Source organism: Lolium perenne, chromosome 6 (genome assembly GCF_019359855.2).
Source record: "Lolium perenne isolate Kyuss_39 chromosome 6, Kyuss_2.0, whole genome shotgun sequence".
NCBI classification, from domain to species: Eukaryota; Viridiplantae; Streptophyta; class Magnoliopsida; order Poales; family Poaceae; genus Lolium; species Lolium perenne.
In genome coordinates this window covers 137,581,718-137,606,408 of record NC_067249.2, presented here as the reverse complement: position 1 = coordinate 137,606,408, position 24,691 = coordinate 137,581,718, and the positions used below count along the sequence as shown (strand labels likewise).

At 43.6% G+C, this 24,691-nt stretch overlaps 1 protein-coding gene across 1 annotated transcript; it reads right to left on the bottom strand.

Moving 5' to 3' along the window:
* Positions 1-12,585: 12,585 nt before the first annotated feature.
* Positions 12,586-21,768, bottom strand: LOC127329040 (histone H3.3a-like). The gene is made up of 4 exons (XM_071822281.1): positions 21,733-21,768; positions 13,046-13,098; positions 12,877-12,967; positions 12,586-12,756 (listed from the first exon to the last, which is right to left on the bottom strand). The coding sequence occupies exons 1-4, from the start codon at positions 21,766-21,768 to the stop codon at positions 12,586-12,588; spliced, it is 351 nt and encodes a 116-aa protein (XP_071678382.1).
* Between the last annotated feature and the right edge of the window lie 2,923 nt (positions 21,769-24,691).

Genomic DNA, 24,691 nt, shown 5'->3' with positions numbered 1-24,691 from the left:
ACTCGACCCCTCCTTGCACCTGCTACCTCTCCTCGACGTCAGCAACCTCCTGGACATCGCCATTGGCTCGCCGGCGCCCTGTAGACGACGCCATGGTCGACGTCCGCCGCCACTGTACCGCAGTACACGCTCACGACGCCGTTGAATTAGACCACCCCTCGCTGCGCTAGGACGCTTCCAAGGACTGCCTCGACGTCGCCAACAGTCCTATGACGTCGCCCTGCCCTTTCGCCGCACGTAGCGTCGTCGCCATGATCAACTGCTCCGCACCCTCGGCCACCCCCTCGCCCCTATAAAAGTCGGCGCTCCCTGGACGATTTCTGCACACCAACGAGTTCCCCTCTCCCTCCTGAACCTCCTCGACCTCTTCCCCTCTCCGATTACACACCACCTCGCCGGAATTTGGCCGGAGCCCGCCGCTGCAGTAGCTCGACACAGCCGACGATCCCGAGCACCCCCGGAGCTGCTGCGACCCTCATTCGACTCGTCGTCATCGACAAAGTCGATTGCCCGCCTCTCTGACCCCGCCGGACGTCGGTAAGCCCCTCGCCGCGACCCCTCTGCCGCCGGCTAGGGTTAGAGCTCGTCGGAGCTCGTCCCCGACGAGGATGACCTCTGGACCGTGTGATCTCCTTTAAATCCAACGGCCCTCGCTGCGTACCGCTTCGGGCTGGGAAACACTCGCTGACCGCCTTGCCCCACCTGTCAGCTGGCCCGCTGCGCTCTGAAGCGTTACTGGGCCGGCCCAACTTTTTTTCCCCCTGCAGCCCATTTAGTCTTTCCCGCCTAAGCCCAGCATTTGAATTTAAATTCAAATCTTTTCAGTAATTTTCCCTACAGATGCTTGTTTAAAAATCAAATATCTCCAAATCTACTGGGCCAAAATTTATGAAATGGTTATGATTGGAAAGCTTAGAGTTTTAGCTATGCAATGGCACTGGTTTGAACCCTAGATCCTGAGTAGAATTAAAGTAGCAAAATAAACAAAGCAGGGACTTTTGTGACTTCCAAAAATTATTAAAAATCAACCATAAGTGCTTTTGAGTTGATTCCAACTCCTATAACCCACATTTCACTTGCACTAATTGTTTCTGAAAAAATATGCCATGCTTACTTTGAATGATCATGGCCTAGTTGAATTAGAGGACTATTTGGCTATTTCTAGTCAAAGATATTGTCCAAAACTATTTAAAAATCTTATGGGAGTTTGTCTCTCACTTAAATCTTGTCACAAACATTCCATTATGAGATAGAGACTCTGGTCATTTAGTTATCATATGGTTTGTTTGATGATATTAAATCATCACCATGTTAGGATTAAAATGTATGAGGTGCTTCACCTCATTTAAATCATTTTCTTAAATGATGAGCATGAAGAGGTTGACTTTGGTCAACCTAGGTCATATGTGATTCATGGAAGAAATTAAATCTTAACAAGAGAATGAGAGGAATTTATTCCTCTAAAGAAAGAAAAGAAACACTTTAATTAGTATGAGAGGAAATTATTTTTCTTAAATGAGAAAACAAATCCACCAACTCATTAGTAATGTATGATGATAGCCTAGCTTGGGTGACTTATGTGTGCTTAGTATAGTACTTAAGATTGGTGTGGTGATTGTACCTCGTATTCGTATTTTAGACGCTAGTACGGAGGAGTATCAAGAGGAGGAGGAGGCCTACTTCCAAGGAGAAGAAGACCAATCTGATCAGTACAACAACCAAGGCAAGCTAATACACTTGCTAAGTGCAAAGCTCTCAAGAGCAATACATCACCCTCTTTTACTTTAAGCTTAGTGGTCCTATCCCAAGTTTTACTATGCAAGTTTTACTACTTTTTTTACTTTTCAAAGTTACTTTTTGATTCATGTTTCACTTGGTCTAGAATAGCATATGAGTACCAAGCTTAGACTAGAGCAAGCAAAGCTAAGTTAGCACCCCTCATGATTAGTGCTATTGCTAACAAATAAAACTTGACTACTCTAGATGGGAACTTGGTGAAGGGAAGTGTTTGAAGGATTTTTGAAAGGTGTTATGACTAAGAGAAGATGGTGATTTTTGATTAAAACTGATATTGGTTTGGATGCGATACCTTTCCAATTTACAAGTACCCCCACAATACCTGATTATGGGTAGGGCTTAGCTGGAAGTTTATGTGTCTTATTATGGGTTCCCTCTGAACAAGCATCATAGGGGTTATGCCGAGGCTGCCTCCATTGTTGAGAAATGATGTGAATCAAGGTGAATTGTACGGCCAAGCCCTATGCAGTTCCCAGGCTGACGGTTTGTCTTCACTGGGAGGCCAAGCTCATGGGGAGAGGTGCCTATACTAGGATATATAAGTGAAAGGTTAGGGTTGATGATCCGCGTACTAAGTTACGATGATTCGGGGTTATTCCCGACGGATGTAATCAAATGTTGTGGCACAAGTGTGCAACCTCTGCAGAGTGTAAACCTATTCGAATAGCCGTGTCCACGGTTACAGACGGTTGGAAAGGCCATACAGTTTCCGGTGTCAGAATTTCTTGAAAAGGTTGAATGGTGAAGGGTGACTTGACTTGAATCACAACTGAGTTGTGGGAATGACACTAATGTTCCCACTTGAGTTTGTTAGTAAATAAAGAGGCTTTACTAAAATGTTTGTGAACTAAAATTGGCTTTATGCAAATAAACTTAGAGCTTAGCACCCCCTTATTATAGTTGATAGAGCTTACATTAGTATTAGTTTGCGAGTACTTTAAAGTACTCACGGCTTTGTCCCTGGCTATTCAAATGGCCAGACTATGAAGAAGAGTACCGGAACCCGGAAGAAGGACAGCAGGACGTCTACGACAACTAGGATCACTCCTGACGTCAACAGTTGCCTGTGGAATAGATGGACTACTACTACGCTACTTCGCTTCCGCTATGTGTTTTGTAATTGATCAATAGATCAACTATTATTGTAATGAGACTGTATCAGGTGATCCCTTGTTGTAAGACAATTATGTGTTGTAATGAATGATGTGTTGTGATATCAATCTATTATGTCTCGCAAAAACAATATTCCTGGGATTGCGATGAATGGCATAATAGGCATCTGGACTTATAAATCCGGGTGTTGACATCTTTTCCATGTCCTAAACTAATCCATGTTCTTACCATGAACCTCATGGTAATTCTTGAATTAAATTCTTGAACTCAACACCAACGCAAGCTTATCATTAAACCCTAGAGATGGAAGAAGCCTATAACCATCAAATAGATAATAATCAAACTCTAAGTTATTAAAACTTAAAAGTTAAGAAACTACACTTGGGGTATAATTGAATTCACTTTAAAACTAATTACCAAATATGGTAAAACACAAGGACCTAAGTGCATAAAAGTCACCCATTCTTATTTTAATCATAACTTATTAAATAACTGGAATATCACAAAACTAATTTTGTTTACATTACGAATTATAGTTCAAACAATTTGAATAAAATAAAATATGAGTACTTTGAAACTCATATGATCATGCCTTGGTGAAATCAACAATCACCATTCAAAATTGGGGTATAATCCTTGTCTTTGACATTTTTATCCCAATTACAATATAAATACAATCACATATGATATAGTGACTCAACCACAAGCATAAAATCATTCACAGGATATTTAGTAACAAAAGCCACTTGGCTATCTAAAAATAAATCACATGAGAGGATAATACCAAAGCCACATAGGATGAAAATATCTACATAGCTTGCATCCTAAGCAATTCCACCTCATGCTTAAAGGATTGCTATGGATGAGAGCATGACAACCAAGCACCTTACTCATCAAATTAAAACAAGAGTCATCCACCTATGTGTCAAGATATTAGAGCATGCCCAAGCCTATAAAAGGAAGCCTCACACTTCATCCATTTCATCATCTTGCACCATGATGCAAGAAAACCAATACATTGAGCCACTCCATAAAATAGTTAGGATCAAGATGAAGCAGCTAGGAGGTGGAGGCATGCCACAAGATGCAAGTTTAACATAATTCCTGAAGAACAAGCTACAGAAGATAGAAAGGTAGAAATTCTAAGGAAGACCACATATTTAGATAATCACATCATCATTCCTTGAGTAGAGCCTTAGATTATAATCCAGGTCCTTGTGGAGTGAGAGGGGTAATTGGTACAACCATATATAAATATTTCTAGTAATAACTTAGGAAGCCAAACCTTGATCATTATAAATTGTGTAGTGATCATAAACCCTAAGAACTTGAAGTAGAAGATATAAGTTCATAAGTAAAGCTTAGAGTTAAAGCCTATAATATATATGGTGAGAAACCATTCATCCATATAACCAAAGTTAACTATAAAAGTAACCATCACCACTTTAGTTACTTTAATGATAAATTGAGGATAGTAATCAAAGTCAATTGGTAGAAGATAAAACCAACTCTCAAGTCCATAGTAATTAAAGGAAAACAGAAACAATTAAGCAAGTAACCATATTACATTGGTTAGAAGAGATTAAACCCTAGCCAATGCACTATTGTGTCATCCCATATCTATAACCTAGAATCAAATCTCAACTTTAGTTTATGTATCACTATGGTGATCATAATATAAAGCTAGGCCCTAATTGAGATTCAAACCAATTGCCATTAGGTGAATATGATGAGAACCCTAGAATTGTTCACTAATTAAAGCTCATGCTTAAATATGGAACTTAAGAATAACCTAGTGCTAAACCAATTGATTAGACCCATGGTGGTGATCAACCACTTATCTTTATAACCAAGACCCAACCCTAATGAGAGTAGTACATACTCTAGATAAGTTAAGATGATATCAAACTATAATAATAGTACTAAAATTTGAAGGAGCCCTAGTAGAATTTACAATTTATTAACACATAATTGTGCACATAAAATAACCTGCAAGTGATCACTTCCCAAATGAAAACCAAGTCCTAATTCAACCTCTGAATTATTTTGAGTTGAAAGTATCAACATAATCATTCCAAACAGAATTGATTCATAAGAAAAAGAAAATTAAAATATAAACTCTTGTCCAATTGCTATTTTGAAAAGCACATATGTATAAACTTCAATCTAATACAAGATAATTGTTTCAAATGAAATAGTGGTGTAATAATCATTGCACCAGATCTTAATAAAATTAATATATTGAAATACATGCAAAATAGAAAAGAGTTTAAATATAAATTCAAATCTGAATTCAAAATAGAAATACAAAACAGAAAATAAACAAAAGAGGAGAAAAAGCATACCTGGACCTTACCTGGTCGTGGCAGCCCACCAGCAGCCCAGCAGCACGGCCCAAACCGCAGCCCATAAGTCAGCCCAGCAAACCACCGTACCCCTTCGTAAAAAATCATCGAGGAAGAGGGTCGTCCTCATCCTTTCTCCACGCATGGTGGACAGCACGAAGTCGTGCTCACCTTCTCCACGCCGCTGTCGACTTCTCCTCGTCCGAGCGCATGACGAGGCGCACTCCCGAACCCTATAAGTACCCTGGACGACGACCAATCTCCGTTTCCCTCTCTCTCTACTCAATTTCCCCATACCGAAACCCTGGCTCCGCCGGTCACCATTACCGCCGGCGATGGAAGCCTCCCCGAGCCAAACCGAGCACACCAGCGTGACCGCCGTCCTCGACTTGCTACTCCTGTAGAAGGAATCGAGCCGGAGCAGCACGTAGCGCCGACACCGACCTCAACTCCCCGACGGCCGGAGCTAGCAATTTCGGCGATGCCGACCTCCTCTCGCCTCGCCACCAAGCACGTCGTGCTCCTGGTGGGCCACTGACCCGCCTATCCTGCATAGCTCGCTTGATTACTCGCCGTAGTACCGCCGTGTCGTTATCCCGTGAGCACTGCCGCCGCCCCTCGCCGCCGAGCACGCTCCGGTGACCATACCGGAGCGGCGCCGCCACCAATACGTTTGCCTTGGCATGCTCGTTCCAACGCGCACCTGCGTGACCCCGCGGGAACCCGGAAACGTCGCCGCCGCCGGCAACTGGCCGCCAGACGGCCACAGTACTGCCAGCTCATAGCCACCTTGGCACTGACGTGGCAAATGGCCCACCTGTCAGTGTCTATATGTAGGTTAGCCCGGGTACGATTAGCATTTCCCATTTCATTTTATTTCAAACTCAATAATATCTGCAACTTCAAATAAATTTAGAAAATTCAATTAAAGTCCGAAAAATATAAATGAGATATTACAATTCTTAGAAAAGAAAACTCTATCCAATAAAAATATAATTTTAAATTTTTATTTTTAATAAAAATTTAATTGCTTTAAACTTAATAATTAAACCTTTTCTTTTATTCTTAATTGAATTAAAATTCAATAATTAGAAAAAATTTCTAAAATAAATAAAAACCAATAAAGTAAATAAAGAAAACATTAAAACTAATTTTCTTTATTTGTAGCTTATTAAATCCTTATTATTGGAAAATAAACCCTAATTAACAATTGTCTTAATTATTAAATATTCAAAAATAACAAAATGCTAAATTCAATATTATTATTATTTCCAAGTGATTAATAACTTCAACCTTATAATGAAGTTATTAACCTAAGAACTAAATAATAATTATGAAACCCTAGCTCCATTATTTTATGTGTGAACTCTAAATTGCTAATAAACCTAAACCCTAGGTTATAACTTGTGATCATGTTAATTCTTCTTGAATTATAGACCCACAATTAGCAACTAAGTACTTGTTCTTGTTCCCATAAAATAATAGAAACCATAGTACTTATAATTTGATATACCATGAACTCATTCTAATAAAACCTAGATGATAATGTAGGGTAAACCAAGTGCAAAACCTAGTTATTAATACCAAAACCATCATATTTAATTACCCATGCTTAGCATCACACCATTGTGATGAACTCCAATAACAACTATGCCAACTATGGTGCATTACCTAACCATATTCTACTAAATCCTATTAGTAATAGATAATTATGAACCATAGTATCCAGGAACCAACTATGTCCTATTTAAGTGGATCCAAGAGTAAATCCTAGAAAACCTCAACTCTAATTGAGATACTTCTTATTACCTAAGAAGTATGTTCTTCAAAAATTATTCTTTGAAGAAAATAAAGAGTAGCTATTAACCCTACCTTATAGGATCTATAAACCCTAGCTAGCTATCACCAGCAAGATGAACCCATCATGATAGCAACCATGTATAATTAATTTCTTAAGTTGCTTATGCTAAAGTAAAACCATTCCAAGCCTAGTTGCTAATGAATCCAAACCTGTTGGGATCCATCTAATATTTACTCCAGAAACTAGATGAAACCATAGTCAACCATAGAACCCCACCAACCTAATTATCATACTTGTTCTTTATTAAAGAATATGTTCTTCAAAAGTTATTCTTTTGAAGAATATAACAAGTAATCATTAACCATGCCATATAGTATTAAAATTGACAACTGCTCTTTACTTATTATACAACTACTATTCCTGGGTATGTATGATTGTTACTACGCATTTCACCACTTGCTTATGATTCTAAAACAACCCAACTCTGAATAAGAACCTTGTTTGTGAATCACTTTAAAAGTACAACACACCCAAAACTAATCATTACAACTCACTAATCCTAAATCATCGGGGTTAGTTCACGCTTAGAGCGATTGCATCTCATACTTATGCATTATTGCATCCTTGCCAATCTTTTAAACATCGTCCTTACCGGACGATGATGCTATTTCAGAATTTGGAGTTATTGCGTATCGAAGACCTTGTCTGCATAATCTTGCAGTCAAGAAAGGCAAGTTCATCGCTTGCTCATGTCATTTGAGTATTTTTACCAAATTACTTACAAAGTACTATGTTTATCACTATTGCATAAAAAGCAAAACCACTATTTTCATAACTATGAATATGACTACGTGGTGGGCAATGGAACCATGGATTGTGTTGATATGGTAGAGGTTCCATTGCAAGGGTTATATCCATCTAGGATTAAACAACAAATATCGTCCAGTGATTCTTGTGCCGTAATACCCGTGTTAACCATAAGATCCGGAGTGGGACGGAGTAGTCAAAGTGTTTCCACCTCTCGTTCATCAACGGATGCGCATTACTGGGTGCACTTGATCTCGAGAGACAAGATGCAGGGGGGAACCCGTAGAAGTCCCCACGGTAATGTGGTCTATGATGGGTTGCAACTGCCGGCGTAGGAATGTATGGTAGAGTCCTGCATTGTCGTCGTGGTCGGGGTCCATCCTTAATTGGTGTAAGAGGACCGGTGTGGACCCAGGGTCGGAGATTGCAACAAAGGGTGGGTGTTCGAGGTAGCGGAGGAACATGATTGGCTAGACCTTATACCGGGCCTCACACCAAAGGAAGTGTGGACGGGGAGTACGCCCGGTTGGCACCAAGGTTAAGATCTCTTATGGGTAAAGCAACACACCTCTGCAGAGTGTAATGAATCATGACCTGTCACTCCCTGTTCCGGGATATGGAACTGCGAACGCTGCCAGAAAGGAACTCCATGAAGTTCTAGTAAACCGGTGAAGGCTGACGGACATAGTTCTTCTGAATAAAAGCAACCTTTTGAAGAAATGGTTATGAAAACCTGCATTGGTATTAGACTTTCTGGTCTAATGCTGTAGCTAGTGCATTAAACACCTCTTTCCTATAATGAACTTGTTGAGTACGCTCGTACTCATACCACTCTTAAATCCCCTGCTTAGATATGGAGGCCACAAAGGAGGATCTACAGTACAACTCGAAGATCGAGGAGTCAACAACTACTTCAAGGGACAGGAACCTGTCAGGAGAGACAAACACCACATCCAACAAGGATAAAACCTAGTTTAGCAATAGAAAGGAACTAGCTTCCTAAACCTAGCTCCTATTTAGCTAGAATCTATTCATAGCCTCTAGAGTTAGTTAAATACTCTACCAATAGAGTTCGTGATAAGACTAGACTACGAGTCGTTCTTCTGGAGTTTATTTGCAGTTTTACCTCATTGTAAAGTAGGAGGCTGTGATGATCTTATGTAACAAAGTCATTGTTGTAATTCTGTAGACATGCCTTGGACCCGCATATGTTTCTGTTGTACCACTCTGAGCGATATAATACTAGTGGAACGGTGTTTCATTGGTGTTATATCAGACTTGCATACTACACCATGCAGTGGTATGCCGGGTCACCACATCTCTCATGTGTACCTTCAAGACATCAACATGATGAAGAATGAAGAATGAAGTGCAAGTTCAAGATAAGCATCTAGAAGAGATCATAGGCTTGAAGCTTGCCGTTCTTATGGAATCATGGATATGTGAAGACATACCCAAAGAAGAGGCTCTTCCATAAGAGTATGGGGAAGCAATTTGCAAGTCATCAACAAGCTAGTGTAATCAAGAAATGTGTTCCATGTTGAGGTGGAGAAGATCGTCATCATCAACCTCAAGTGGAATATGCGCAAGGCAAAGGTAGGACCTTGATAGGTTTTGTTTCTTTCCGGTCTCGTGGTGTTAGTTGCGAGACCGGGTTATAGGATAGATAGCCGTAATATCAAGAGGGGCTCTCAAGTGTGTAACTTCATCGTATCATTCAGAAAGAGCTCAAACCTTTGCACCATTGGCATCATATTTCTTGGTTCTTATTTGGTTCTTTATCCACGATAGGATTCAGATCTTGTGTTAATCTCCATGACAAGCTCTAGTTCATCAAAAACGGATTTCATATGCATTCTAGATTGTGTTTTCGATATTGGTGGTTTTACCGGTTTGTCTTTTATAGATAGGTAAAACCTTTATTAATTTGTTTCTCGCTTACCTTGATGTACTATGATGTTTCTATGCATATTGTTTTAGTGCGTGTTGTTGTGATTTCTACGGGCCCAAGATCATCAAAATCGGAGTCCAAATGCAAAAGTTATTGATGTTTTCGTACCGGAATATTTGGACATTTCACGGGGGCAGAAGTTCCGGTCTCCGGGGCCGGTACTACCGGTGGGGCGGTAATACCGGTCAAGTCCAACCCAACTTCCAGAAATAGCATTTTTGCTTGCAGTAACATACAGTGAGCCGGATGTCGTTTTCGGAAGTAAGGCCGGAATTCGGTTGGTACTACCAGGGGGCGGTAGTACCGCCCCAAATGACCGGAAGTTCGGTAATTACGAGTTTTGTGCATAATGGGCAGATTTCCCTTGCCCTATTTAAGGGGATCTTCTTCCCCAAAGTTCCTTATCCATTTGAGCTTGTTTCCCCCCCATTGTTGACCTTCTTTGAGCTTGCTATCTCCCTCTTCCTCCAATGAATCTTGCATCTATTTGAGAGAAAAGTTAGAGGATATCTAGATCTACACTTCCACCAATCAACATTTCCTCTTTGTGAGAGAATCCATTTGGATCTAGATCTTGGAGAACTTGGTGTTCTCATCTTTGTTCTTCCTCTCTTATTTTCCCAATAGTTTTGGTAGCTTTGTTAGAATTTGAGATTGAAGTATTTGGGCATTTTTGTGGTGTTCCTGCCATTGCATTTAGTGCATCGGTTTGACTTCTCCGTGGTGATACGTGGAGGTGAAAGTTCGTGAGATATTACCTTCGAGATCTTTTCCCGAAACTTGTTCCTCTTGGGTCTTTGAACCATAGATGGCTTAGCGGTCTTTGTGGTGTTCTTGGGGACTCCAATTAAGTTGTGAAGATTCTTCAAGGGTAAGGCCTTTGTGGCGATTTATTGAAAGCCTCCAATTAAGTTGTGGAGATAGCCTCAAACTTTGTGTGGGTTCGGTGACCACCCTCAAGGTCCCATAGTGGATCGAGGACATCCGTTTTGGTGGGAATTCTCGAGGAGAATACGGTGAGTCCTTCGTGGTGTTTGGAGTGCTTCATCCTCCACACCGCTCCAACGGAGAGTAGCACTTGCAAGAGTCTGAACTTCGGGATACATCGCCGTCTCCGCATCACCTTGGTTATTCCTATACCAGAGCTATTTACTTGTGCACTTTACTTTGTGATAGCCTTCGTGCTTGAAGTTATATATCTTTCTATCACATAGTTGTTTGTCTTTCTTAGCATAAGTTGTTGGTGCACATAGGTAAACCCTAGTTATATAGTTTTTTTGCTTGACAAATTAAACGCTAGTTTTATTCCACATTTGTTAAGCCATATTCGTAAAAGTTTTAAACCGCCTATTCGCCCTCCCCTCCCCCTGTAGGCGGCATCCGTGTCCTTTCTGTAGTCCGGATAGATTGGATTGGTAGAGTGGAAGTAATCTATGTAGAGTCTGTAGTTCCCACCTTCTTTATTGTGCTTGATGTTGCCAATGTGTGGCCTCGTTGAGCCCACGTGCACATGCCTATGCTTCTTAGTGTGCTCATGTATGAGGGTGGCCGCGGCCTTCATAATTCAGAATCACCATCCGACTCATCATTCCACGATGTGTCGATGACATTATTATAGAAAAAATCGATCTATTTGTTGAGCTCCATCTACATACAACAAGAGATAAAGGTCATATATGCATCACCAGCCAATATCTATGCCAACGCATATGGCCGAACAGGTCCAGGTTTGTACCTCAAACTCGGCCACACTTATGGCCAAACAGGTCATGGCGTCATTTCTGGTGGGCGGTTCCGAGGCAACGAGCGGCGAACTGGACCTGTCTAGGTGCTAGCAAGTGCGCGCAAGGAAACCGACGACAGGAGGCTTGCCCTCTGGCGAGCAACAGTCCAAACACATGGTTCTGGCAATGGCGAGGGGCGAGGCAAACTGCAACGTCACGGGTGGGTTGTGTCGCAGAGTGAAGGCACGATTTGGGTGGAGAGTGTCTTGTGTGCCCAGATCTGAAACTTATTTGCTAATCACCCATACACTATTCGGAAATTGAACTTCATGAAGGATAGGATGGGCATTCATGATATTCAACCGCAACAATGGTAACGGCCGGTCACTCGATCACATGTTGGTGGAACATGATAATGGTTGGTTCAATCCCGAACCATAAGGCGTTGGCCTCTCTCATCTCGCTCATCTCATGAGAGGTCACACGGGTAATCCATAATAAGTGTGTGCCGCCTTTTTTACTTCTACATAAGATAAGAAAGATACACATTTGTGGGTTATCGTGGGTGCAAAGCATTTGGACAAAATAATGCCAGGAGAGATACACATATGTTTATCGTGGGATAAACATATTTTACTGACTTATCAAAATCCGTAGTAATTTATCGATTGCGTAAGCTTTTACACTTGTTTTTAAAAATTGTCAGTTTCATTGCATATAGAAATAGCAGCAAGACAAATTTTAGTGGTGATTTCAGTGCAGACAGTCAAACTTTAGTGGTGATTTCAGTGCAGACAGCCAGGTATATATAACATTTATGTTTCCTAGATTTTAGTTCCGAACTGGTGGAGCAATTTCATTTTGACCTAAGCCATCAGATCTGAAACTTACCCAGATCCAGCCATCCAGGACACCAATCAATCAAGTGGTGGACGAGAGCATCACTGGAAATCAGAAACAACCAGACAAAACACTCCAACTTCAGGCAAAACAAAGTTGTATATATAGACAGTGTACTACAAATCTGTAACTTCTTTGCTAGCACTGCTATGCCATCTCGTGACGGATCCTCCTAGCCAGCCGAATGTCCTTAGGTAGGATGGTGATGCGCTTGGCATGTGTAGCGCACAGGTTAGTGTCCTGGAAGAGGCCAACAAGGTAAGCCTCCGCTGCCTCCTGCAGGGCGAGAAGCGCATGGTTCTGAAAACGGAGATCAACCTGTACATCGACAAAATGAAAAGAACAGTAAGAACAATCTGCGTCCGTCAAATAAGCGTAGCAGATGTAAACGGCCCTTTTATATTTACAGAGTATATATCAATATATGTATGAGGGCACCTTTAAATTCTGACCAACCTCTCTGACCAACCTCTGGAACGGCAATTTCTTTATGAGAAAATCGGTGCCCTTCTGGTACTTACGTATTTCACTGCGATCAAATGGAGAGAGGGTGACTTAACGTCAATTCGTTCATGCTGGCTACACCAAGTGGAAAGATGCAGCTTACCGAAGAGCAACTGTTCCAGGGCGGTAACGGTAAGGCTTCCTGTCTCCACAACCCTAACACCAGATGTACAAATAAATTCACCAGGCAAGCAATTCTGTAGCAGAACAATAGTGCAAAGTTAGGGAGTACGTGTTCTTTATCCATTCGCAACGGAGGACCTTTCGATGCATATTGTGGCCTCGTGAGTGATACGGGCCTAGGACTCTTTGTGCCATATCCAGTGATCAACTGCTTGCGAGGCGCCTTCCATGCATCACGCCCGGGGATCCACTCTCCGGTTGATTAAACTGTCTGCTTTGTACGTGCCATCTTGAAAAAAAAAATTGAAACAGATGGATATGAATCGATGTAGAGAATGATTTTCTGATGGGTGCTGTAAAGGCTAAATACTAAGTACAGTCACTTAGCTGTGTGATTCAACCAAAGATGCCACGCAACCCCAATACAATATGGCACAATCGCACAACCCACACAATTAAACTTGGGTAGATATTGTTTCGCTGGACTAAAGTCAGACTTTGTGATGTGGGAATTTCTCGAATTCACAGCGAAATAGAGCGTCCCTTAATTAAAAGAAATAAACAAGAGCAAGACAGGGTACGGTTAATTCCATCATCTTTCTCATGTTTTACACATACTCCCTTTCCAACTATTTGTCCACAGAGCGCGAGAGTCAAGTAATAGCTAGATCATATGGTGCTGTTATCTAAAGAGAGCAAGTGCAGTCTGTTCTGAAACTTCTAACTCCTATGTACATCTGCTATATAGATATCGGGAAACGCAAGCATGGAGTAGATCCTATGAATCAAAGCCGAGAAATGCCTGCTCCGATACTACACTATAATTAACTCGGTCAGGTGGACTAATGTGGAGGTCAAGCCATAACTTTGCTACAAAAAATACACTATTTTTTTTTCTGAATGAACCAATACAATTTCATGAAACCATCACACACAGCTAGCATCTAATCGAAGTTAGGAAAAGATGTGAAGCGCTTGTATGTATAAATCTTGAGGAACATGTCCATTCTTAGCAGTTCCCTTGTAAGAAAGTAAGAGCCTTATGGGGGAAAAGAGTGGAAAATAGTTAAAGTTATGGAGGGCGGGGGTGTATTGTGATCCAAATTCATATATTAAAGGGAGGGTAACTTCTGACGAGCGAGGCGAGGCCCGCAGGGCCGGCCCATAGGCCGGGCAAACAGTGTGCCCGCACTAGGCCCCGGCGAGCTAGGAGCCCCGGCCCAGCTAGTAGTTCTCTATTTGTAGTATTTGGAATTTTTGATTTTTTAGCGCTCTAAATAAGATAAAGTCCCATGTGCTGATGTCTAGCCCACCCAGATCAACTTGTACGGACAGGAGAGGAGAAAATCAATCCATCCAGGAATCTTCCTCTGTCCTCTGGACCGCTCCAGTGGAATCCTCCTCCCCCAAATCTGAGGTTTCCGTCAGCCATTAATGGAGGCCAAAGACGCAGCTCCATGCCTCCATTCGTTTCCCGGACTTCTCCCGTCAATTCTCAACGGTTCTATGTTTTCCCGATTAAATAGTCTTTTAGGATCTGATAGGTAAAAAATCCACCCTTATTGTTGCTCTTAGAGACACAGACCTCAATCCACTGTTAAATATAGCTCCCTTTTGATCTGTTATTCAGCTCAAGCACTCAAGATTTTCATAGGCAAAACGAAAAGTGATGGTTGTGGCCCTTTCGGTCATTTTGCAACGGGGCCTCGAAAAATTATGGGCCGGTCCTGGAGACCCGTCGCCGGTAGGCTTGGGCCGAAGCGTTGGCACCGCCTATATATACATCTTGTAAGCCGCCGGCTAGGGTTTATCAGATTATAAGATGTTGAAATATTGGGCTCGTTTTTAGTGGCCCAAATTAGATTTCAGTTTTTCCTATAAATCTCAAAGCCCACATAGTGGCAGCCTTGTGAGTTTGAGCCCAAGTTGGTGGCAGCTCACTAGGGAGTGGCAAGAGGTGGGAAGTTTAGTCCCACATGGAAAGTTGGGAGGAAGTTAGACCACCTTATAAGGTGGGTTGTTCCACCACTAGTAAGTGAGTGAGAATAGGAGTGCTACACGCGCGCGCTCCTCCTCCTCCTCGCTCGACTCGACACGACGCGACGCGACGCGCCGCGCTCGTGGTGAGTGGATTGAGCCTCGAGCCGAGACTTTTCTTACTTTTTGCAGCTCAGGAAAACGAACAGAGTCCTAGACGGACGCGTCGCAGTTAGTCGGTTCGGGTCGCTCCCAGATCGTGGGCTATCTGTAACCGACTCGAAACGTTCGTGTGACGTGGGTGTGGCCCACATTGCCTAGGGTTTCCCGAGCCTATATAATCTCTTGCCCGGCTACCGCAGAAACACATCTAATACACGAGTTAGGGTTTCCACCTCTCTCTGCTTGCGCCGCCATCGTAGCCTACTCCATCCCGCTCGCCGACGTGCATCGGTGAACGGGAGAGCAGGTCTCCGGAACCACTCGTCCTTGCGATCCTGTACGGGAGAGGGCGAATTAGGTTTTTGGGAAGCGCTCTGCGCGACTGCTCAAGCTCTTCACCACGGGTCGCCTTCCGTCCAAGTCGGGCGGTGCTGCCTACCGTCGTCTTCAACGCCGTCTACTTCGACCCGTCGTCCCCGTCGTCAACAACGTTACTGCCGCGACATCATCTGCTACACCTCCACCGCCACCTCCACCAGATCGGTACGTGCGACCTATCTCGATCTGTTTAGCGATGGATGCTTTACCGTTTGCGCTGCTGCTACTCATGTTGATTAATGCATCTAGTATGTTTGAGTTTCACATGTTGCTAGTTGCTGCCATCATGTTTTATATTCTGGAATTAATCATGGAAATTGTGCCTAATTATCCAACAATCCAAAAACCTAATTGTAGGCATTTCCTGAGTTAACTATGGCTGGTTTTTCCGATGCACTGAGGCCGGATAAGTTTACCGGTGTGCACTTTAAGAGGTGGCAGTATAAGGCCATGCTCTGGCTTACTCATCTGAAAGTGTTCGATGTTGCTAAGGGTTTACCTGAAGGAACTATATCTGACCAAGATCAGAACAAGTTCAAGGAAAACAATACTCTCTTCATCGGATGCGTTCTAAGTATTCTTGCTGATCGTCTGTGTGATGTGTACATGCACTTAACAGATGGTAAAGAGCTATGGGATGCACTGAATGCTAAGTTCGGTGCAACCGATGCAAAGATGAAGCGTACATCATGGAGAGCTTCCATGACATCAGGATGGTTAACAACCGTTCTGTAGTCGAACAAGCTCATGAGATACATTGCATTGCGAAAGAGCTTGAACTCCTTAAGTGTGCCTTACCTGACAAGTTTGTGGCTGGATGCATCATCGCTAAGTTGCCCCCTTCATGGAGGAACTTTGCCACAACTCTCAAACACAAGAGGCAGGAGATATCAGTTGAAAATCTGATAGCATCTCTTGATGTTGAGGAGAAAGCTCGGGCTAAGGATAATACTGAGAAAGGAGAGGGTCAGTCTAGCGCCAACATGGTGCAGAAGAAACCCTACAAAGAAGAACAAAGGGAATAACAAGCCCTCCTTCAATAAGCCTATGAAGACTACAACCTTCAAGAAGAAGAAGATGATAAACAAAGCAGATCTGAGCTGCTTTACATGTGGAGAGACTGGCCACTTTTCTAAGGACTGTCCAGAGAGGGCAGACCGCAAGAAAAAGGCGAGGCAAGTCAACACGGTGACCGCTAGCAATGCTGATGGGTACGGTAATCTCTTTACTGTTCTTTCGGTATTTCAATCTCCATGTTGGTGGATTGATACAGGTGCTAATGTTCATGTGTGTGCTGACATATCCATGTTCACTTCTTACCAGGTCGTCCGGGATTCTTCCGTCTTGATGGGGAATGGGTCACATGCATCATTACGTCGTGTTGGCCCGGTAGATCTGAAGATCACTTCGGGAAGATCGTGCGGTGAGGAACGTGCAGCATGTCCCTACTATGAACAAGAATCTCGTTAGCGGCTCCCTTCTATGCAGAGATGGGTTTAAGGTTGTTTTAGAGTCGAATAAAGTAGTTGTTTCCAAGTTTGGACAATTTATTGGTAAAGGCTATGAGTGTGGAGGCTTGTTCCGCTTTTCGCTTTCTGATTTCAGTAATAAGTCTGTGAACCATATTTGTGGCAATGTTAGTGATGATACCAGTGTTTGGCATTCTCGTTTATGTCACATTAATTTTGGTTTAATGTCTCGGCTATCCAGTTTAAGTTTAATTCCGAATTTCACCATTGCCAAAGGTTCTAAGTGCCATAGCTGTGTGCAATCAAAGCAACCTCGGAAGCCTCACAAGGCTGAGGAGAGAAACTTGGCACCTCTAGAACTCATACATTCTGATCTATGCGAGATGAATGGTGTGTTGACAAAAGGTGGAAAGAGATATTTCATGACATTGATTGATGATGCGACTAGATTTTGCTATGTTTATTTGTTGCGAACTAAAGATGAAGCTTTAGACTACTTTAAAATTTATAAGGCCGAAGTTGAAAATCAACTAGAGAGAAAGATCAAGCGTCTTAGGTCGGATCGTGGTGGCGAATATTTTCCTAAAATCTTTGATGAATTCTGTGAGGAACATGGCATTATTCATGAGAGGACGCCTCCCTATTCGCCCCAATCAAACGGGGTTGCCGAGAGGAAAAACCGCACGCTGACTGACTTGGTGAATTCCATGTTAGCCACTGCTGGGTTATCAAAGGCATGGTGGGGGGAGGCTTTATTGACTTCATGCCATGTCCTGAATAGAGTTCCTAACAAGAATAAAGATAAAACCCCTTACGAGGAGTGGGCTGGGAGAAAACCATCACTTTCGTATTTGCGCACATGGGGATGTTTGGCGAAAGTCAATATTCCAATCACTAAGAAGCTCCGCGGATTGTGTCTTTCTAGGTTATATGCAAACTCGGACCAAAGACAGTGGATTGTGTCTTTCTAGGTTATGCTCCGCGGAGTGTAGGCTATAGATTTTTAGTAGTTCAATCCGAGGTACCTGATATGCATGTTGATACTATTATGGAATCTCGTGATGCAACATTTTTTGAGAATATGTTTCCTATGAAAGATATGCATAGCATTGCTAGAATTTCTACTGAGATAATTCCTGAGTCTAGTCCATCTAATGAGTATTTTGAACAATCACATGAGAATGTTACTGAGAAGGATGACAATGAAGCTCCTAAACGGAGCAAGAGACGAAGGATTGAAAAATCCTTTGGTGATGATTTCATTGTGTACCTTGTGGATGATACTCCCACGACCATTGCAGAGGCATATGCATCTCCAGATGCAGATGACTGGAAAGAAGCCGTCCATAATGAGATGGACTCGATTCTTTCTAATGGAACTTGGGAGCTATCAGAACGACCCCATGGATGCAAGCTTGTGGGCTGCAAATGGGTGTTCAAGAAGAAGCTAAGACCTGATGGTACTATTGAGAAGTACAAGGCGCGGCTTGTAGCTAAAGGCTACACACAGAGAGAAGGCGAAGATTACTTCGACACCTATTCACCTGTCGCTAGACTTACCACCATTCGAGTACTACTGTCCATGGCTGCCTCCTATGGTCTTATCGTTCATCAAATGGACGTAAAGACAGCTTTTCTTAATGGAGAGTTGGAAGAGGAAATTTATATGGATCAGCCTGATGGGTTCGTAGTAAAAGGTGAAGAAAGAAAGGTGTGCAAGTTGCTGAAATCTTTATATGGCCTGAAACAAGCACCTAAGCAATGGCATGAGAAGTTTGACAGAACTTTGACTTCTGTAGGCTTTGTTGTCAATGAGGCTGACAAGTGCGTTTACTATCGCCATGGTGGGGGCGAAGGTGTTATACTGTGTTTGTATGTGGATGATATTCTGATATTTGGTACAAACATGAAAGTAATACACGAGGTCAAGTCTTTCTTGTCAAAGTGCTTTGATATGAAAGATCTGGGAGAAGCTGATGTGATTCTGAACATCAAGCTTATTAAAAACGAGAGTGGGATTACTCTAACGCAATCCCATTATGTTGAGAAGATCTTGAGCCGGTTCGGCTATATTGATAGCAAGTCTTCTCCAACACCTTATGATCCCAGTGTGACATTACGCAAGAACCGGAGGATTGCCGTAGATCAACTGAGATCCGCAGAAACACATCTAATACACGAGTTAGGGTTTCCACCTCTCTCTGCTTGCGCCGCCATCGTAGCCTACTCCATCCCGCTCGCCGACGTGCATCGGTGAACGGGAGAGCAGGTCTCCGGAACCACTCGTCCTTGCGATCCTGTACGGGAGAGGGCGAATTAGGTTTTTGGGAAGCGCTCTGCGCGACTGCTCAAGCTCTTCACCACGGGTCGCCTTCCGTCCAAGTCGGGCGGTGCTGCCTACCGTCGTCTTCAACGCCGTCTACTTCGACCCGTCGTCCCCGTCGTCAACAACGTTGTCATCAACAACGTTACTGCCGCGACATCATCTGCTACACCTCCACCGCCACCTCCACCAGATCGGTACGTGCGACCTATCTCGATCTGTTTAGCGATGGATGCTTTACCGTTTGCGCTGCTGCTACTCATGTTGATTAATGCATCTAGTATGTTTGAGTTTCACATGTTGCTAGTTGCTGCCATCATGTTTTATATTCTGGAATTAATCATGGAAATTATGCCTAATTATCCAACATAAGATAGTCCACGGCGTTTGTAAACACTCCCCGATATAGTGAAGTTTTGTTGGCTGGCGTTAGTGGTTTTTTTCCCTTCAGTGTTGAAAGGAGTTTTCCACGTTAAATCTCATGTCTCCGCTGCATTTGGAAAGCTGAAAACGACATATAAATGTCGCCTTCAAAAAAAAGACAAGAGAAAACTCAAACAGGAATAATATGCAAAATGATAACTCATCGAGGGGAACTATCAATTGTGAATACCTCTTATGGCCTCTGCCGCGATTGTCTTTTGCACTTCACTTAAAAACAGTTTCCGGCAAGCTGGAGATGTTTACATGATTTGATGATTCAATCGCATTCTCGTGCCGTGATCTAACCAAATCCCCAAACCCTAACTAATCATATAAGGTAGGAAAGCAAGCGAGACAACGAGCAGGAAACTGATGGGTAAATTGAGCTTTCACAGGACACATGCAAATTGCAACGGAGGGGGGAGAGGAGTGCCCACTTACCACACTCTCGCTTCTGATATTCCTTCCAAAAGGTCGCCGCACAATTGATCGGGTAACTGTGCCGCCGAGCCTGCATAGATAAACTGAAGGTGGTAGGGGAATATTTATAGGCACCTGGCGCAAGGTTGGGCCGAAACAATGGCCAGGATGTGGCACTACGTTGGCCGGAGGCCTATTGCTGTTTTTTTAGAGCAACCATTTTATTAATAGAAAATCAAGTTGCATTATACAAAATAAACATGGAAACTATCAGACAGGTTAGAAGAAAACAATTGTCCTAATTTTTTTGGAGATACAATCCTAAAGAATAAGAAAATACAAAACTATCCCAATAGTTTCCTGCACTCGCCGAAGCCAGCGGTCACCTCCAAACTCCAACGCCGTCTATATGCGCTTTGGAAGAGACGGCAAGCCTCCGCCATTGCCAGATCCAAAAGAGCACCATCGCGAACGAGCCTTTGTGAGTTGATGAACAGGCCCGCTGCAAGCAGCGATGCAAATATCGATGTGGCACGTCAATCGGGGGACGTCTTTGTGTTATATTGGACCAAGATCTACCGCATCCCATTCACGAACTCGAGGAATAACGACAGAACCACCACCTCTGGGGCAAGATCCTTGCTCTAGAGCATCCACCTTGCCCCGGGCCTCAGCGCCGCGGTGTATAAAGACAAACGTCATCGACAGGCCGAGAAACTGATCTCCCCATATCTGAACAACGACAAGAAGACCAAGATGCCGATCTAAAGGATCGATAAGATGTTGACATCAACTCCGAGACTTCCCCATGAATGTCGTCGTCGGTGTAGGAGTAGAGTTGAGGCGGATTTATTCGTCTAGGCGCCGCCCCCACCGATCCAACGACGCACCACAACAGACAAACCATAACTACTAGGCTAGAATAAAGGACCAAGATCCCCCTCCATCCAGCCACCAGAGTGGCAAGCAGAGGAAGAGGGGATCCACGGGTTGACCTATTGCTGTTGGACTCGGATCGACCGCATTTGGTGCGATTGTGAAGTTCTTTTATCTTGTGTATAATTAACAATTATAGAAAATTCATATTAGTTTGAACTTCAAAGTATATAAAAATAAGCTTTGCTAAAGAAAATTACATTTTTTTGTTCATATAGTTTACACGAAATGCTCACATTTATATTGAATACAATATAGAGATGTTTGGGATCGGCGACTGATTTCTCACTGTGCTCGGTCACCCTACTGGCCTACTCGCACACATGTCCTTCCACCGTGTGCGCCTTGTTGCATATTTCCTCTCACGTCCGTCTATTATGTTGCCCACCGACCGCCCTTGCTGCTGCTCTGCAGCTCTGAGCTGCTTGAGCCTGACTCCTCCGCCTCCTCTACCGCTTCTCTCCATTGCACCCGCACGCCCTTCTTTGCCGCCCCTCAACTCCCTACCCTTTTTATCCTCTATGGAAGCACAACTCAAGCACAAAATCATGGCGTCGCCATCCTTGCCGCTACTCTCACCGCCACTGTTGTGTTGACCACTGACTGCTGCTTCATCGCCCCTTTACTCCTTGCCCTTCTCCTCCATTGAAGAATGTCCCAAGTAGAATGATAACCATGGTCATGGTGGAGCTTCAAATTGGAGGTCTCAAGCCATTCCAAGCTAGGAAGATATGATTGACTAGTGGGAACGGGGATAAAGTCGCCAGATCTAGCATCAACAGGGCTTCGACGAGCAAGATTCACAACCTGGAATGTCGAATCGGCGAGGTTGGGGCCGCTATGAACAACTGTATTGGGTTAGTTTTTTGGCAGTTGTTTGATCTTGTATATGTGGATACGAAATTGCTACAAACATGTATGCATTTTGTTGCAAAGGCACACATGAGATGCTGCAAAGTTTTTTGGTGTATGCTGCAAGTTTGTTTTTTTCTAGGATTTTTTGATTTTTCATACGTGCATTCAAAATGAAACAAACACATGTTTGTTTTGCTACAAATGTAGAAGCGTGATGATGCGAGATTTCAGTTTCAAATCTAGGACACATACACGAGACACCAAACCAAGTGGTGGACGGGAGCATCACTCGAAACTAGAAACAAACGGACAAAAGGTCCAACTTAAGGGAAAAAGTTGTATATATTAACATTGTATATTGCAAGTCTGCAACTTCATTTGTTAGCACTGCTACTCCCTCTCGCGACGGATCCTCCTAGCCAGCTGAATGTCCTTAGGCAGGATGGTGATGCGCTGGGCATGTGTAGCGCACAGGTTGGTGTCCTCGAAGAGGCCGACGAGGTAAGCTTCCGCTGCCTCCTGCAGGGCGACAAGGGCATGGCTCTGAAAACGGAGATCAGCCTGTACATCGACAAAATGGAAAGAACAGTAAGAACAATATGCATCTGTCAAATAAGCGTAGCCAAGTTGTAGCATGTGAACGGTTGTTGTATATTTGTATATGTATGAGCGCACCTTCAAATTTTGACCAACCTCTCTGACCAACCTCTGGAACGGCAATTTCTTTATGAGAAGATCAGCGCCCTTTTGGTACTCACGTATTTCACTGCGATTACATAGAGAGAGCGAGAGTGACTTAACGTCAATTATTTCTTACACCCTGCTATATATAGAGCGGCCTAAATCAACAGGTGGAAATATGCACATACCGAAGAGCAATTGTTCCAGGGAGGTAACGGTAAGGCTTTCTTGCACCTCCAGTGACCAACTGCTCGGGAGGCGCCTTCCTTGCTACAGTCTTTCTTCCAGCACGAGAGCGTAACTGCTGGCAAGGTCCCTTCCTAGCTACAGTCTTTTTTCCAGCCATGGTGCGTAACTGCTGGCGAGGCGCCTTCCCTCCATGAACAGGACGCATGGGGATCCACTCTCCGGTTGATCTATAAGCAGTCTGCTTCGTGCGAGCCATCTTGAAAAACAACCTGGAACAAAAGGGATGTGAATGGTAGAGAACACTAATATGCTGGCTCGACCCTGCAAAGTGCTGAATACTACCAACAGTTACTTAGCTACACGATTCAGTCATGCTTGATACGACGCAACCCTATAGAATTATACAGCCCACGCAAATATGATTTGCAGATAATAGTTTCGCTGGATTGAAGTCAGAGTTTGTGAGGTGGAATTTTACTAGCTTTCGCGATATTTGTCCACAGCACATATTTAGGAGACGCAAGATTCACTTAATAGCTAGCTAGATATATTTCTATTATAGAAAGAGGGCAAGTGCAGTCTGATCAATTTCACTTGTACTCTCTAGCTCCTAGGTACATTTGCCGCATGATGCCCGTATTTTACAAGGGAAACGCAGGCATGATATGTAGATCGTACGAGTTCAAAACCGAGGCATGCCTGCTTCGACAGTACACTAGTATAAACTCAGGCAGGCCAATTTGTCGGCCAAGCCATAACTTTGGCACAAATTACACTATATTTGCGCTGAACCAATAAACATTCATCAAACCATTATAAACAGCTAGCGCCTAGTCGAAGTTAGAAACAGTTCTCAACTCTTGTATTGTATACATAAATTGTGAGGAACATGTTCAAGACTAGCAACTCAGAGCGTTGGACAAAATTTCGTTCCCGGCCGTGCGCCCCAAAGGCCTTTTTCGTCCGGCGCAGCCCAATACGATGTCTGGCACCCCGAGCCCGTCCCCGCTCCACATGGGGACGCTCCGGTCACACCGAACACAACGAGAAGCGAGGCGAGGAGACGCGGGACCGACGCGTCATCGACTCATGAACAGATGCTCAACCGCCGCCTACCTAGCGACGGTGCAGTTGCCGGGAAGGGGAACCGTCACAGTGGCAACCGCGTCGATCGACGCGCGAACCGCCGGAATGAAGCGCGAACTCCGCGGCAGAGCAACCGCCGCTCTCTTTGATATCTGCGCCGTCATTCATCCGCACTCAATAAGATCCTACGTATGTGCTTTCCGATCTACAACCAGCCGGCGCCATTCATCTCTCCTCTCCTCTCTCACAATGAGCAACATCTCTCTGCCATCAGACACCGACAGCGAGGGGAAGCCGCCGGGATGGCGCCATTTGTGGGAAGAGTTGCAACGCCTAGCAACGATGGTTCCCCGCCGACGGATAGCGAGGAGGATTGGGAGGCCGACAAGGAGGAGGAGGAAGAGGCTGAGGAGGCAGCGGCGGCAAGGTCCCGGGCGAAGGCGGAGGCGGAAGCGATGGCACAGCCGGCGAGCACCAACGACGATGAGGGGGACACAAATTCTTCCGACGCGTCGAACGACACCTGCTCTTCGGAAGAGGTGACGAGCAGAAAGCGCCACCATGAGGACGACGAGGCGGGGCCGTCAAAGTAGTTTAAAAATTAGTTCATTTTTTCGAAATTTTTATATGTAGTTTTTTATGTTTTTTTCGAAGTTTTTATATGTAATTTGTTTATGTTGCACCGCATTAAAAATTAGAACAGCTTATTTCTTCACTGTACCTTCAA

Bases quoted from the DNA above. Each gene is read 5' to 3' on its own strand.
- LOC127329040 (XM_071822281.1), bottom strand. From the start codon at position 21,768: ATGAAGCAGCAGTCAGTGGTCAACACAACAGTGGCG. The intron at 12,968-13,045 runs GTAAGCTGCATC...ATTTGATCGCAG, and splicing joins CCTGGAACAGTTGCTCTTCG to TGAAATACGTAAGTACCAGA. The intron at 12,757-12,876 runs GTGCCCTCATAC...GTCGATGTACAG, and splicing joins AGGTTGGTCAGAATTTAAAG to GTTGATCTCCGTTTTCAGAA.